Source organism: Sturnira hondurensis, unplaced genomic scaffold (assembly GCF_014824575.4).
Source record: "Sturnira hondurensis isolate 20B ecotype Veracruz unplaced genomic scaffold, ASM1482457v3 Scaffold0008196, whole genome shotgun sequence".
NCBI lineage: Eukaryota > Metazoa > Chordata > Mammalia > Chiroptera > Phyllostomidae > Sturnira > Sturnira hondurensis.
Genome location: NW_028080827.1, coordinates 12458998 through 12475680, shown reverse-complemented (window position 1 = coordinate 12475680; position 16683 = coordinate 12458998). Strand labels below are relative to the sequence as shown.

General features: G+C 38.9%; 1 protein-coding gene and 1 pseudogene across 3 annotated transcripts in view; one reads left to right on the top strand and one right to left on the bottom strand.

Moving 5' to 3' along the window:
• The window catches only part of MINDY2 (MINDY lysine 48 deubiquitinase 2), an 81870-nt gene extending 68205 nt beyond the window's left edge, over positions 1 to 13665 (bottom strand). The window contains exons 1-2 of one of the 3 annotated variants that reach the window (XM_037053989.1): positions 13146 to 13663; positions 12691 to 13103 (exon numbers count right to left, since the gene is read on the bottom strand). In XM_037053989.1, the coding sequence (XP_036909884.1) occupies positions 12691 to 13103; positions 13146 to 13548 (816 nt within the window). In that variant the 5' untranslated portion in view covers positions 13549 to 13663. Of the gene's footprint in view, positions 1 to 12690 lie in introns of all 3 variants that reach the window. The other 2 variants (XM_037053988.1, XM_037053987.1) reach the window with 2 other exon arrangements.
• Positions 13666 to 13704: 39 nt separating this feature from the next.
• LOC118992262 (activated RNA polymerase II transcriptional coactivator p15-like) lies at positions 13705 to 16044 on the top strand (annotated as a pseudogene).
• Positions 16045 to 16683: the final 639 nt, after the last annotated feature.

Sequence of the window (16683 nt, the reverse complement as noted above, 5' to 3'; positions counted from 1 at the left end):
TTATTCAACTGTAAGACAAACCTCATTAATTAATTAGCCCAATAATTTTGTAATCCTTAGTCATCTAGAGAGCGGTGTATTTTAGAATAGATCCAAATAAAACCAAAAATAAAAGCAACAAAACCTCCATTTAAAGTGTTAACAGGCTCTGGCTGGCTAGCTCAGTTGGTTAGAGGGTTGACCCTAAACTCGAAGGTTGCAGGTTCCATCTCCAGTCAGGGCACATGCAAGAGAATACCAATAAATGCATAAATAGGTGGAACAGTGAAGCAATGTTTTCTCCCTCTCTCTCAAATCAATCAAAAAATTATTAAAGTGTTAATAAACTTAAAACAAAAATGTAAAACATCCCAAAAGCAACATGTCAAGATTTTGATACCTATGATTTTGATATTCTGAAGAGGGAATAAAATGCAGGGGACCCCAAAATTACTAAGTGATTAAAAAGCAATTTATATAGGTGATAGTAAGTCATGGAAATTAACAGCCAAAAAACATTATTAAATGTTTTATTAGACTATAAATTAATAAGCACTCAAGAGACACATAGTTTGAGTCCCAACTGGTGCCTCAAAAGTAGTTGGGCATTCTCCCACAAAGCGAAGGGTTGCCAGCAGATTACAAGTTGGGACACAGGCCTGGGTTGCAGTTCAGTCCCAGTCCTGGTCCAGGTGAATGAGAGAGATAATCAATTGATGTTTCTTTCTCACATTGATGCTTCTTTCTCTTTCTTTCTCTCTCTCTCTTCCCCTCTAAAAGTAAATAAAGTTACAAAAAAAGAAATACATAGCTTGAATTCTAACAGCTCTTTAAAGTCACAGAGATACTTCAAGAAAAATTAAGTATTTGCCAATCTCCGCTCTTACAAAAGTTAGGAAAAAAACTACATGTATTAAATTTACTATTAATTGCCATTCAACTCACATGTTATCCTTAATCTGCAACAATCCCATAAACCAGACATTATTACTTTCACTCAAAGAATAAATGAAGGCATTAAAGAGTTAATTTGTTCAAAGTGGCAGTGTTATGAATTGAGATCTGACTTCCAAGCCAATTAGCCTTTCCATTATACCAGCATTTACAGACTTTTGAAAACAGCAAAACACTTTCTTTCAACAAAATCTTATATAAAACAACATCTGAAATATGTTCTAAATGAAGAATTGACAAAACTTTGTGACCAATGAAAAGTGAAGGATAATGCAGAAAGAATAATTGAGGTTGACTCTAAGGCTCAGGAAACTTTAAAAATCAAGATCCATACAAGCAATAAAAATAAGAAATGTGATTGATTTCAGAGTTCTGCCCAAGACAGAGGTGTAGGCAGAAACATTTCACTTCCTTGCACAATCAAAAAACAAAACAAAAACAAAAACAAAAACTAGTAACAACCTATTTAAAAACAAAGAACAACCTAAACTGCCAGAAAAACATTTTCATGGAAGTCAAACAACCAAGTAGTTAAAGAAACATTCACCCAGACAATGTGCTGAGACAAAGAAATACAGCCCAAATAAAAGAACAGATCAAAACTCCAGAAAAAGAACTAATCAACAAGGAGATAGACAACCTGTCTGATGTAGAGTTTAAAACACTGGTAGTCAACCCTGGCTGGTGTAGCTCAGTAGATTGAGCTCGGGCCTGTGAACCACAAGCTCATGGTTCGATTCCCAGTCAGGGCACACGCCTGGGTTGCAGGCCAGTTCCCAGCAGGGGACTCACGAGAGGCAACCACACATTGGTATTTCTCTCCCTCTCTCCTTCCTAAAATTAAAAAAACAAACAAACAAAAAAACGGTAATCAGAATGCTCACAGAATTGATTGACCTTGGTCACAAAATGAAGGAAGAAATGAAGGCTACACAAAATGAAATAAAGGAAAATGTCCAGGGAACCAACAGTGAAGGGAAGGAAACCAGAAGTCATATTAATGACTTGAAACAAAAGGAAGAAATAAGCATCAAACCAGAACAGAATGGAGAAACAAGAATTCAAAAAATGAGGAGAGGCTTAGGAACCTCTGGAACAAGTTTAAGTGTTCCAATATCCAAATCATGGGAGTGCCAGAAGGAAAAAAGGAAGAGTAAGATATTGAAAACTTATTTGAAGTAATGAAGGAAAAAGACTTCCAGGAAGTCCAGGAAGCCTCGAGAGTCCCAAAAAAAGATTGGACCCAAGGAGGAGCACACCAAGGCACATCATAATTAAGTTACCCAAGATTAAAGATAAGGAGAGAATCTTAAAAGCAGCAGGAGAAAAGGAAACAGTTATCTACAAAGGAGTTCCCATAAGACTATCAGCTGATTTCTCAAAGGAAAAAAAAACCTTATAGGCCAGAAGAGCTTAGAAAGAAGCATTTGAAGTCATGAAAGGCAAGGACCCACCCGCAAGGTTACTCTATCCAGCCAAGCTATCATTTAGAATAAAAGGGCACATAAAGTATTTCCCAGAGTGCATACCCCTCCCCCACCATTCCCCTCCTTTAGTTCATGTCGATGTGTTCCCATACTATTCTTGCCCTCCCCCCTGTCTATTTTCTACCTACCATCTATGCTACTTATTCTCTGTACCTTCTCCCCCCTTCTCTTCTTCCCACTCCCCTGTTGCTAACCCTCCATGTGTTCTTCATTTCTATGGTTCCACTCCTGATCTAGCTGTCCTCTTAGTTTGCTTTTGTTTTAGGTGTGGTTGTTAACAACTGTGAGTTTGCTGTCCTTTCACTGTTCATATTTTTTAACTTCTTTTTCTTAGATAAGTCCCTTTAACATTTCATATAACAAGGGCTTGGTGATGAGGAACTTTTTTAACTTGACCTTATCTGAGAAGCACTTTATCTGTCCTTCCATTCTAAATGAAAGCATAGCTGGATAGAGCAATCTAGGATGTAGGTCTTTGGATCATGACTTGGAATACTTCTTTCCAGCCCCTTCTTGCCTGTAAGGTCTCTTTTGAGAAATCAGCTGACAGTCTGATGGGAACTCCTTTGTGGCTGACTGTCCCCTTATCTCTTGCTGCTTCTAGGATTCTGGAAGTTTATTTCCTTTGCCAGATTGGGGAAGTTCTCCTTTATTATGAAGGGGGGAAATGGGATAACTGTAATGGCATAATCAATAAAATATATTAAAAAGAAAAATAAATAAATGGCGATCACATGGAGGGTTAGCAACAGGGGAGTGGGAGGAAGAGAGTGTGGGAGAAGGTACAGAGAATAAGTAGCATAGACTGTGGGGAGAAAATAGAGGGGGGAAGACAAGAATAGTATGGGAAATACAGAATCTAAAGAACTTGTGACACATGGACATGAACTAAAGGGGGGAAATGGAGGCTAAGGGGGTATGCAGGATGGAGGGGAATGAAGGAGGGGAAATTGGACAACTGTAATGGCATAATCAATAAAACATTAAATAAATAAATAAATAAGTGTTTCCCAGAGAAGGTCGAGTTAAAGGAATTTACCATCACCAAGCCCTTTTTATAAGAAATGTTAAAAGAACTTATCTAAGAAATAGAAGATCAAAAACTATGAAAGTAAAATGACAACAAACTCACAACTATCAACAATTGAACCTACAAAGCAAAAACAAAACCTAAGTAAACAACTAGAACAGGTACAGAATCACAGAAATGGGAGATCACATGGAGGGTAATCAGTGAGGGTAATCACAGGGAGGGGAAGGGGAAGAATGGGAGAAACAGGTACAGGGAATAAGAAGCAGAATATGTAGGCAAAAAATGGACAGGGGGAGATTAAGAATAGTATAGGAAATGGTAAAGCCGAAGAACTTATATGCACGACATGAACTGAGGGTGGGTAATGCTGGAGGGCGAGGGGGCTGGTGCAGGGAGGAGGAGGAGGATAAAAGAGAGAATAAATCGGGACAACTGTAATAGCATAATCAATAAAATACACTTTAAAAAAGACATTTGGAGCCCTGGCCGGCGTAGCTCAGTGGATTGAGCGCGGGCCTGCAAACCAGACGATCACAGTTCGATTCCCAGTCAGGGCACACGCCTGGGTTGCAGGCTGGTTCCCTGCAGGCTAACTACCAGCAGGGGACGCACAAAAGGCAACCATACATTGATGTTTCTCTCCCTCTCTCCCTCCCCTCTAAAGATAAATAAATAAATAAAATCTTTTTATAAATAAATAAATAAATAAATAAGACATTTGGTAAGGGAAGATAAGTTTGTAGATGAAAATGATGTTTGCTTCAGAGCTATGAAGTTATGCTTGGCATTCAAACAGAAAGTTGAGACGAAGCTCAAGAGACAATCACTTTTAATTTGTACATGAAATATTTGATTCCTGTGCTGCAGTCTACTTTTGCATTACTTATGCTAAAATGGACCAATTAAATAAATAATGCAACCTCTTCTTCTTCAAAGTTTACTAATTTTGATTGTTTAAAGAATTATATAGCATTTATAATATTTTTAGTTGAAATTATATAGAAATTAATTTTTGAAAAAATTAGAAATGTTATTAATGGGAATTAAAGGGAAGAAATGTAGCTTTTTTCAAAATAAGGACTATACAACATAAGGATCCTTTCAACATGCTTTTAATTTTGGCTATAACAAACTATGTAATACAAGCTATTATACATCATGCTTTATATTTTAATTTCTTATATGCACTATTCATTTATTATTAAAATAATTACTACTCTTAAAGCACTAAAATTCAGACTTTTTAGTAAATCTAACTTTCTACTTGTCAGTATTTCAAACCAGGAAAATTTTATGAAAGACAACCTCAACTTAGGCCAATTTGAAACATTTTCACCATCAATTTGATCATAATTTAGACCCTATCCTCAGCCTGTTTAAAACCATCAGGAACTGCAGATGTACTCACATGTTAGTGTGCCTTATTTTAAATGCAATTCAAAGGGTTTTAGAGAAATGAAGAATGTTGTTACAGTGAAATTTACCAGTAAAAGCTTACTAATAAAAGAAGTTCAAAATTCACTGGGCTTATGTTTAAGAAGCTTGGCAAGGTTACAATGTTGAAATCCACCTCCCACCACCTCCCTTCCCCACAAAAAGAAATTAAAGCGGACAGTGAAACTTTTACATGAATTGTTTGAAAGATAGATGGAAATAGAGTAAAATGAGAGACCAGTTAGAAGGCTACTGAAGTAGTCCAGGTGAGAGATGAAGTTGGCCTGAACTATGGTGATAGTAGTAGATACAGTTACTAATTACTGAAAATGTCAAAAATGTACTTAAATGGATTATTTATTTATTTTTAGAGAGGCAGGAAAAGAGAGAGAGAAACAATGATTTGTTGTTCCACTTATTTACGCACTCATTGGTTGATCCTTGTATGTGCCCTGACTGGACCCACAACCTTGGAGTATCAGGATGATGCTCCAATCAACGGAGCTACCTGAGCCACGGCAAAGAATGTATTTAATACACTATGATGAGAAAGACAAGCTCATTCACCACAGAACCAAAGAAAGGCTCTGAAATTGGAAGTGTCAGATAATTCAGAAGATGTGGGATAAAGCAAAGAGGACTAAAAATGGAAGAAGTCTGTGTAAAGAACAGCTGGTACTAGATTCTCCAGGATTTGCTGGGGTGTCCAACCCACGGCCTGCAGGCTGTGTGTGGCCCAGAATGGCTATGAATGCTACTCAAAACAAAATTGTAAATTTACTTAAAACCTTTTTTTTTCCTCATCAGTTTTTGTTAGTGTTTGTATATTTAATGTGAGGCCCAAGACAACTCCTCTTCTTCCAGTGGCTGAAGAAGAGCTGTCCTGGACCACACACAACCTTCCAAAAGGTTGGACACCCCTGAAGGGATGCTGAAGTCTATTTCTGTTTCTCTGACTTTATCACTGGCCTTTTCACTATGCTTTGTCTTAGATTTATTGTCCACAGACTATAAGTCTAAGTCCACATGTTATCTTTAATTTGAACTTTCCAACCAACTATCCCAAGTAAGAGCTCAGGTTCTGAAGCAGGTAATAATCTTCCCTGGGCAAGTTATTTAAACTGTATGCACCTCAATTTTCTACACATGCAAAATAGGGACAATATCTATGAAGGATTTCATGATGTAGTTTTTTAAAAAAGAGAAAATACATATAATGCATGTAAAATATTTAGCATAGTACCTAAACATAAAAATAATTGAATACTTACCATTATTATTCAAAGCGTATGATTTCTGGTACCACCTGTTCTCAAATTTCCTTCACCTGGGACTCAACATAGTCAAGGTTGGACAGGAAATGGGAAGGTTTTCCACTGAAGGATGACACCATAGCAAGGGGAGAGGAGAAAGTGAACACACTGCTAATAGGACAATCACCCACTGGCAACTTTCATACTGTCATCAGCCCTCATCTACTTTATCTCAGAAATCCAAAGATACTACACCAATCCTTATTCTTAGAAGAAGAGAATGGAAATGAAAGCCGCTGAAGTGTTACTTGCATCTGTTCTGTAAACAAGACTCCATCACTGTGTGAAGTTTTTAATCTCTTCTTACAAAAAACAGGCTGGGCAGAGGCTAAAATGGAATCTTTGGCTCACCTTGTGTTTTTAAAAGTAATAATCACACTTGGAAAGCCTCAAAAGAGCTTTCTGCCCACTTCAGGAAAATGGGAATATGAGAAAATTTGTGTGACTGCAATGTTCCTACAAGTAAGGGAGCAAAAGAAGCAAGAGGAGGTGTCTGTAAGGTGTGAGAAAAGAAATCTCATCCAGGAGGAAGAACTAGAGCAAGAACTCACTGCTGGTGAGAGGCTCACCCTCATGGTGCTCACTCTGCAGGTGATAATGACACACAGGATATAAACATCTGAACTTCGAATCTTCTGTTAATGGCCTTTTGCTCATTTTGCTATTGTGTTGCTCATCTTTTTCTTTCTAATTTATAAGGGCTCTTTGTAAATTAAGAAACTAGCTCTTAGACACAGAATCTGGCAAACAGTTCTCTCAAATTGTAGTATGTGTTTTGATTAGTTCCTGGTGGGTTTGGTAGGTGTAAAGGGAGGCTCTTTTTGTCTCTTTTTTCTTTAACCTTAAGCTTTTTGGTTTTTATAGAATCAAATGTATTAATTCTTATTTTACAGTTTCTAGGCTTAATGTCTGGAGAAACCAGTTTAATGTAAAAAAAAGTCTTGTTTCAGAACCCTGGTTTTCCTCCCTTGACTTAGGGTAGGAGATGGTCTCAGCTCCTACTAAGCAAAGAAAAAGAGGGAGAAAAGAATTTCCCACCCAAAAGAGCTAGGGAAGAAAGGAGATGTGATTCCAGCATCTTAAATCAGAGCAGCCTATTCATTTTTCTACTAAAATGCTACAAAATAATTAGATATTACAATAGCATATGTCCTTTATGGTTATGTACAATGTAAGTCATACGTAAGTTTTCTGGAGTGTGTGGCCCTCAGAAGCTGTAACACTCTTTCTATAAGACAACACAAGTATGACAAAGCAGGGACTACCTTTATCATTAAATTAATACCTTAATAAACATAAAAACATTAAGGAAGAAACTAAAAATGTCTCAATGTAAAATTTAAATCATATGCAGAAGTAGAAAAATAAAAGCATATGAACTTCAAAATCACTCAGATTAAACATTTATAACATAAGGCCAGTATCATCAGAAACCAAATTTTATATTTAATATATCTTCTGACGTGTTGATTTTTATAATTAATCTAATGACGGTAAATGGGTCACAGCCCTCCAAATACCTACAAATGACATTATTTTTGATTGACAAAATGAAAAATTTAGGAAAACTATAAAAACACCAAGTATAGTCTAATGTAAAGAAACAAACTGAAAATGCATTCCAAGACATGAATTTGAGTAAACAACCTGATGTCAATTAAAAACTTAGAAATTTGAGCTTGAATTAATTAACGAGTCAATTAAAATCAAATACATTAATTAATTGATTTATTGGATTATCACAGCTCAACTATTATACAGATTGTGAATGATGGGTCACCTACCTACTCACCATCAGTCCAAAGCCAACACTTTTAATTAAAACTCCAACATTTCCAGCTTGGTATTTAACCTGTTTGATAATTTTAACTGTCAACCTCTCATTCAGAACTACAGCATTTACTTCCTTTAAATCACTATTTTCTACCAATACGTTCAGTTTACTGATTATTTCATTACATCAGCCACCAAAAGAAATGATCGACTGTTTTACTTTTAACTGATTCCACTGAGTCTCCATGAATCAAACCTTGAAAAGCCCAATCCCTGACAACCCTAACTAGCCCTTTTTCCTGCTCCTATTTCCAGGTATAAGAGAACTACTAGGAGAAAAACAATGATAACAATAAAGCAAAACTGATACATTAAGTTTTTTTAAAACATCCTAATTTATTCATTGCTACTACTTCCTACTTATGCCTCAAATTCCTAGGCATAATCTCCAATGAGATTAAAATTTATTTAAAATACAATGTACTTTTTTGACAAGACCAACCCCTCATACTTTACACCTCTTTCCTTCTTAATTACTGACAAGTTTGATAGCTATTACTGATGAGGTCAGCTGTTATTCTGCCAAAATGGAAAATGAGGCAATTTCCGTCTGCCTCTCGAACTTAACGTAACCTTGTCTTTGAATGTATCTGCCTTGTCCAATTCCTTCCATCACTTCAGAAAATGAGATTGTTTCTCCTTTCCTCTAAAAAGAACTTTACCACCTATTCTGAGGAGTCTGTATTACCCTGACATTTCAGGGACCTTGTCCTCAGGCCTGTCCTTTTAGGCAAAATCTTTCCCACTCTACCAGCTCCTTGATGCTGCTGCATTTGACAATGATAACCACTGTTTCATTACAGTTTCTGTCCCAGACTATCATGACATTTCCCTATTTCTAGTTCTTATTCACATCTCAAATTATGTCTATACTGGTTTCTTTTATACTCTTTCTTCCTTAATGTTTAGCATTCCCCTCTCCCCAAAGTTTAATCTTTATTCTTGTTTTCTCTATATCTACTAAAGAATGGGGTGGAAAAGAAAGTGAGGAAATAGGGGAGATGTTCATGCTGGCAATTTGTAGTTCCTCACATAAATTGGGGTGGAAAAAGTTGAGAACTATTACTCACCACTCTCATTTATTCTCATAGCTACCATCCTTATATCTATGTAATATTTCCCCCATTCAATTTTTCTCAATAATTTTGACCTCTTTCCTGAGACCCAGTCCATGTTTCTAGAGGCATAAAGAACATTTACATTTTTATGTCCTGTGAGACATTTCCAACCGACACAATCAAACTTTGACATCAACTTTCCCATCTAAAACACCTTCTCTATCTCTGGCCAGTGTGGCTCAGTTGGTTGGGTGTTGTCCTGAGAACTGAAAGGCTGCCAGTTTGATTCCCAGTTAGGGCACATGCCTAGGTTGTGGGTTTGGTCCCCGCTGGGGGACATGCTAGAGGCAACCAATTGATGTTTCTCTCTCACAATGATGTTTCTTTCCCTTTCTCTCTCCCTCCCCTGTCTGTAAAATCAATAAGCATATTGTTGGGTAAGAATAAATAAATAAATTTAGATTTTTTAAAAAGCTAAAATAGAAAGCACTTCCTCTATCTTTTGAATGACAGCAAAAACCTCCATTGCCCAGATCAGCAAAAGTGGTGTCATCTACTTCATTTCCTATATCCAGGTAGCAATCGATTCATCATTTAGGTTGTGACATCAAAGAAAAGGGGTAAAGAATTTCCCACTCAAAAGAGGGATGAGGAATCTCCCATTCCTATCCTTACCCATTCTTCCTGCAACACTCATTGTAGTTTTACTTCTAGTCTAATCTCAAACGAAAAGATCACTTTCACCATGTCATTTCTCTGCCCAGTAATTTATAAGCGCTCCCTATTATCAGCTACATATTAAGTTTAAATACCCCAGTGATGGGGTCCTCTGAAATCTGACAACTACCTTTATATACTATTTACTATTGTTCTGTACTATAGTATTTCTCACACTTTTTGGTCTCAGGACCCTCCATGGTCCTAAAATTACTAAAGATCCTCAAGAGCTTTTGTCTGTGTGGGTTATATCTATCAATACTTACGGTACTGAAAATGAAAATTGAAGAAAATTTTAAACACAAAAATACACAAGCACATGTTCCATTAATTGTCAGAGCAATGATGTCATCGTACATCATGCAGCCTGGAAAGCTCCACTGACACTTGTGAGAGAATGAGAGTGAAAAGGCAAATAATATCTTAGTATTATTATGAAAATAGTTTGACCTCTAACACCTGTAGCTCACTTTAAGTACACTCCTCTATCCAAGACCAGTCGGTGGGGTGTGAAAGGTTGCTTGTTTGATTCCAGGTTAGGGCAAATGCCTGGGCGGCAGCTCCGTCCCTGGTTGGGTTTCATATGGGAGACAACTGACTGTTGTTTCTCTCTCACATCGATATGTCTCTCCCTTTCTTTCTTCCTCCCTTCTCCTCTCTCTAGAAATAAATAAATCTTAAAAAAAAACACTCCTTTATCTGACCTTGATTCTTTTAATCCTTGCCTGTATCATTCATTCAAGATTACTGATTATTAACTGTGGAGTGCAGCAATAGCCTGGAGACAGAAAGAAAGCTAAGAATCACAGATTTATAAAATAATTTCCAAATTCATTAGCAGGCCTACTTATTATCAGTTTAACCTCATCTATTAATTTTATTTTCTGCTATTGCATTTTCTTTCCCTCCTCCACTGTACTCCCCAAGTAGAACAAATATTTTTCTGCTTCAGCATCTTTGAATAAATACACTATTCCCTCTGCCTGGAAGGCCTTCTCTCACTCATTCTTCAGAACTACTTCGTAAGTTACCAATTCTTTAAAGCTTTCTCTTGACACATCACATCCCCAATTACCCTTTTCTCTGTAATTCCATAGCACATTTAGACCTTCTCACTTTGCACCATGATTATTATTCATGTCTCTCTCCCCACTAATACTAAACTATATGAGGGCAGACTTGCACCTTACTGGACTTTGTATTTCTAGGCCCTCACACATTTGATCATTCACTTGAAGTCATGTCTCTCAAAGAGTCAGTTTAATGTTCATCTATCCCCAAATACTCCACAGTACCTGTTCCTTCCCCTGAACTCCTGTAGTGCTATATAGAATTTAAGAAGAACGACAAGCCTAAAGGAAACTTATAACCTTCCTACAAAAAGATGAGAAAACTTTGGACCGCAGGATCAAGTCTAATTCCCTACTCTAACATTCAAGGGCCTGCACCAAGTGGCTCTACTTCACCTTTTCAATTTTATTTCCTATTATTCTCTAATATGAACTGACCACGTCTGTCATTCCACACACACACACTCCATTCTATTTTTCCCCCTTTGGTTTATATTCTTCTATCTCCCAGGAATTGCATTTCCACGTTATTTTAAATTCTACTTTTCATTAAAAGCTTGGTTCAAGACTCAAAAAATCCATGAAGCTCTCTGGAACTAGGCCAGACCAAAGCAAAATTTCTTCTTTTGGGATACCTAATGCATTTCAATCTGTTTCCTATAACCTAGTATTTATATTGTATTGTTTTGCATTGTTCTTTAATAATTTCAAGTAAGTAAATGCTGCAACCCCAAATAGCTTGACAGCTCTTTCAGGGTAGTAGGTACAGTTTTCATTCAAAGAGTGTGAGTGCCAGTATGTACCATATACTGATAAGGTTTCTAATCTTACATCTTTTGCATCAACCCTTTGCAGTAACAGGAAGACAAAGACATGTAATAAATGCTATAACTTGACTTCCTTCCTTACTGGTCAGAATACTCCAGGTTATTTTCTTCTAGGTAACATTTTATCTATAGAAATAACCATCAATTTGAAAATAAATTATACTACGGAGATTTATCTTCCCAGCACCTTAAAACTGCCAGCTCGAATAAGACTCCATTTATAGGTAACTCACTTTGAGTCCTCAACATACTTTTGAAGACCCTTCCCTTCTATGCTCCTTTATCTTGAATATATCTTTTCTTATTTTAGTTGTTACAATTTTAGCTCCCTTAACACATTCTGATGCATGGTTGCTGGTGATAATGCGGAACTATTTCAGAAGAGTCAAAGAAATGAGGCAGATAAAAATCATGCATAAATAGAAAACGTAATCTTTGAAAACCAAGAAATTATGATAATTGGGCCTCAGACCAATGTTTTTCCTTAAATGGAATTTGTCTAAGGAGCCACATCTTCCCTATCACCATTTCTTTAAGTACCCACACCCAAATGGAGCAAGCATTAGTTGGAAAATAGACTAAACATAATCATTAGGACTTGGTCCCTGACATCATGGATTGATAACTTCTGAAGATCATTTTCCCCTATTACTCATATTCGCATATGAGATAAAGTCAGTAAAAAGAAATAACATAGAAAAATAGAGTTTAAAAATGATCGTAGGGTTTAGGATGCTCTAAGTCCTGTTTTGTTTTGGGTTTTTTTGGTAAGTATATTAAACTCTTATTTAAACACTACAAGAAACCTGAGGTTGCCAGCAATTCTTGAAACAAAGGAGTGCCAGAATGAATTTCATATAATAAGAAAAAGGAACTGATGAATGAGGAAAGAAAGGAGGAAGCCATCGGCTGATATGCAGTAGCTCCCCTACCCCGTTTACTTCCTCCCCCAAAGCAGTAGGAAATAGGAAGCTGCACAATGTACCTTCCAAGCCAGAAGCAAAACATTGAGGATGGCCAGCAAAGGGCAGGGTCCGTTCTCATTCTGGGTGATGATGGGTGTGTTCTCTTCCTTCCACTGGATCCACTTGATGTGATAGACAGATTGTCCGGGGAAGCGTTCTTTGGAGGCCGGGAGTACCTGAGCTGCCTCCCCTCCCTCCTCCTCCTCCTCCTCCCCGCGGCAGAGAGGCACAGCCCCGGGCAACACCGGAGCGCCACCCTCCTCCTCCTCCTCGGGGACCCTGCTCTCAGCTCCTTCCTCACTATTGAACTCGGAGCTACTGGGGAAAGAATGCAGGTTAGAGAACGACTCCAGGGAGTCCAGGCTCAGCGATTCCCCGGGAGGGCTCGGGTCGCTGCAACTGCTGCTGAGGCCGCCGGCGCTGCTGGGCTCTTCAGAGCCTGCGGCCGCCAACTCTGGCCGGCAGGTGCGGGCAAGATCAGGCCGGGCGCCGGAATCTCCAGCAGGACCCAACCCCTGGCCCGCTCCGGCCTCGGCTGTCTCCGGGGCAGCGGTCACCTTGTGCTGCCCTCTCAGAGGCACCTTCTGGGCAGTAGGACTCTCTAAATCGCTCTCCTGCAAGTCCAAGCCGGGTAAGGAACTGCAGGGTCCAGGAACCTGCGGAGCGCTGGTGGGAGAGACCGCGTCCGGGAGGCTTCTCCCGGCGGCCGCCGCCCCCTGCCCATTCCCGCCGCTGTTCTCCGCCGCCCATACTTCGGGACCATCCCCAGCGGCGAGCCTGGTCTCCTGTCGTCCTTCCTGCGGAGAAGCTGTCCCTGACGCTGGCCCGGTGGCCACCCCGTGTTCTAGCGGCTGCAGGCTATCGGGGCCGCTCTCCATACCCAGCCGCCCGCCCCTTGCTCTAAAGAGACCGCGGCGGGTTCTCGTTAGCCAGCACCTCCGACGCCATAACAGCGGCACTGGCAGATACAGCGCCCTAGCACAGCCGCGGCCTGGCACGTCACGGGGAAGGGCACCGGGAGCGCGCGCGCGCCGCCGCGCGGCCAACCACCTCTGGGCGTGTCTGCGCGTGCCTGCGCGCCGCCGGGTTACGGTGAACCTAGCGGCCCCGCCGGAGCGCGCGCTCGGAAGGCGTGGCGTAGCGGGCGTGGCCAGGAGGAAAACACCCTCTCGCTATGTGACCGGAAGTTGAACTCTGGGGCAGCTCGACCGCAACCGGCTTATTTAAAGGCAAGGCAGCAGGCTCGCATCTTGGCTGAGATCCTGAAGAGCTGCGTCTTGTGTGTCCTGGCCTTGGGCTCGGAAATGAGGAGTTGGCGGTGGTTGCTGTAATTGGAAAAGAGTTCGCCTTGGGAGGGTTCAGATTTGCTTCCCTACCTTGTCATATAGAAAATTGAAGGAATTTCTTACAAAATGCATATTTCAAAGGCTAGGATCAACTTGTACTATCCTGCACAAATTCTAGTCTCCCTCCTTGTTAGCCAAGAAACGGTGTACTCCCACTAGCTACGGGTGAAAACGTTAGCCCTGCATAGGGCGTCACTGCGGTTGTGGATATTGGCCTTCACAGGAAAAAAAAAATAGTGGGCAATTTAGGCCAATAATAGTAAATTAGCTTGTCCTTGAATAAGCCAAGTCTTTGCGGTTTTGTTAACTGGGCCTCACTTTGGGTGTGTAGGAAGGAAGAACTGGTTCCTGAAAAAGTAACTTTTCCAATTTGAACTGACCTAAGGCCATTCAATTTATCAGAGAGGGCAGAGTAAGCTGAAAGTTTTGTTGGTGACAAAATGGACTTGGTTCTTATTTAAACCTGTTCCAGACAAGGGCTCCCCCCTTTTTAAATCTTTCAATATTTTCTAGTATCTGGGGGGGAAAGAAATTGACAACACAGCTCTTCCTTCGTGGTCAGACATATAAATGCCTGATACCTAATAGAATGTAATCTTTTGTATCTCTTCTGGTTAGAAATGGTAGACAAAATTGCAAAGTAGTGTTTCATTCACTCCTTTAACACATTTCAGTACCAAGTATATTGCTGGATATTGTGTTTGGCACTGGGGAGGTTATGGTGATTAAGAGAATGGGCATGGTTTTTACTCTCAAGTGGTTTTTTTTCTTATTGCTATATTTTTATTTTTTAGTCCTCGCCCAAGGATATGTTTTTACTGATTTTAGAGAGAGTAAGGGAAAGACAGACAGAAACATGGATGGGTTGCCTCCCTTACATGTATGCTCTGAGGGGAATGGAAGTCACAACACAGGTGTGTGCCACGACCTGATAAAACGGCAAGCTTTTGGTGCTGGGAAGGATGCTGCGGCCAACTGAGTCACTTAGACAGGGCTTATTGCTGTATTTGTAATACTTGCTTGGGAAGTGTGGTTTCCTGAGAAGGCAAAAGATGGAGCTTCTTCTATCTTTTTACATTGACAACAATATTATGATGTTTTTTTAAGTCTTGGAAGAGAGGAAAATTAGAAAAGGTAACAGAAAGCTTATTCAGACTGTAGAATTTAGAAGCTTTGTGTTTGGTTTTCAGTAACATGATTACAATCCATAAGCAACAAATACAATTTTTCAAATTAGAGTTTTTCAGTGAGTCATGAGCTAGCCAGCATCCGGCTGTTAGGTAGCAGGAGAGAGCAATGCCCGAGTCAAAGGAACTTGTTCCTTGAAGCTATTGTGTCAGCAATTCTGACAATGAAGTTGACAAAAAGTTAAAGAGGGAAAAAGCAAGTTACTTCAGAAAAACCTGTCAAGAAGCAAAAGAGGTGACACTTCAAGAGCCCTGTCATTTTCTAAGCGGAGCAGCAAGCAGCAGCAATGATAACATGTTTCAGACAAGAAAATGAGATGCATTGGCATTCGGAACTTGAAAAGTCCTAATTGATATTCGGGAATATTGGATGGATCCAGTAAAACCAGGAGGAACAGGTATTTCTTTAAATCTCAAGCAGTGGAGCATTTGAAGGAATAGATTTCTGACATTGATAATGCAGTAAGAAAACCATAAAATCAGAGCCCTATAAAACTCATACTGTTCTAGTTTTTTTAATGACTTTTTACATTGGATTTTGTTTTCTAAATGTTCTTTTCCAAGCTATTGTGTATTTGGATTGCAGAACAATTTGTAATAATATGGTTTTTTTAATTGTGCATTATGAAAAATGTTCTGAGTGAAGCTCATTGTCAACTTCATCAAGGAGGATTGCATTGTGCCCACCATGTAGTGTAAAATAAAATCAAGTAATATAATCTTAACTGCTGTGGCCTTCTTTGATCAGAAGAATTGGTACTGTTTAAGGCCTAAAGTTTATAGACATTTTAATTTCAACCTTTTACATTCAAAAGGATTTGTAATGTATTGAATTAAAAACTTTTGATTTGTGAAATCCATAGTTGATCTGTTTTCTTCTAAACAAATGTCCAATGATACTTCACTTTCTCCATTTAATCTTTACTTCATTCTCCTTTAATAACTTGTCCTGTTCAATCTTCATTTTCCTTTTTGCTGTTTTTCTCAAATATATTATGCTAATATGGAAAGACAGTGAAACTGTCAAAATGTTAGTTATCTTAATAAGGTACTTGTATTAGAATATTAAATGAGAACTACAAAAAATTGAAAATTTTCTCTGAAAAACAGTTGTGAGTGTAAACAGATTAAGATATTTGCTGCTGGATTAAGCACTTTGTAATATTTAAGGCCATTAAGTGCAAATGAGAATATTATAGATTTCAGGAAATTCAGAATTTAGCAAGTTTCCTTGATTATGAAAAGGAGAGTTGTAAAGGTGTGTAATATGAGTAGATTGAATGAATGCATCACTTACAGACCAGAAACCATAGTAGAGCCCAAACCCATGAAATACATGTCTCATATAATGGCCTTTCATTTTGTAAAAACCCTACTTAGGTAAACCTGTACTGATAAGCTCTGGTAGCTCTGGTAGTTTTTACTGGTATGTTATTGGTATATGTTACAAATGCTCACATGCCTAATTTAATTATTTATA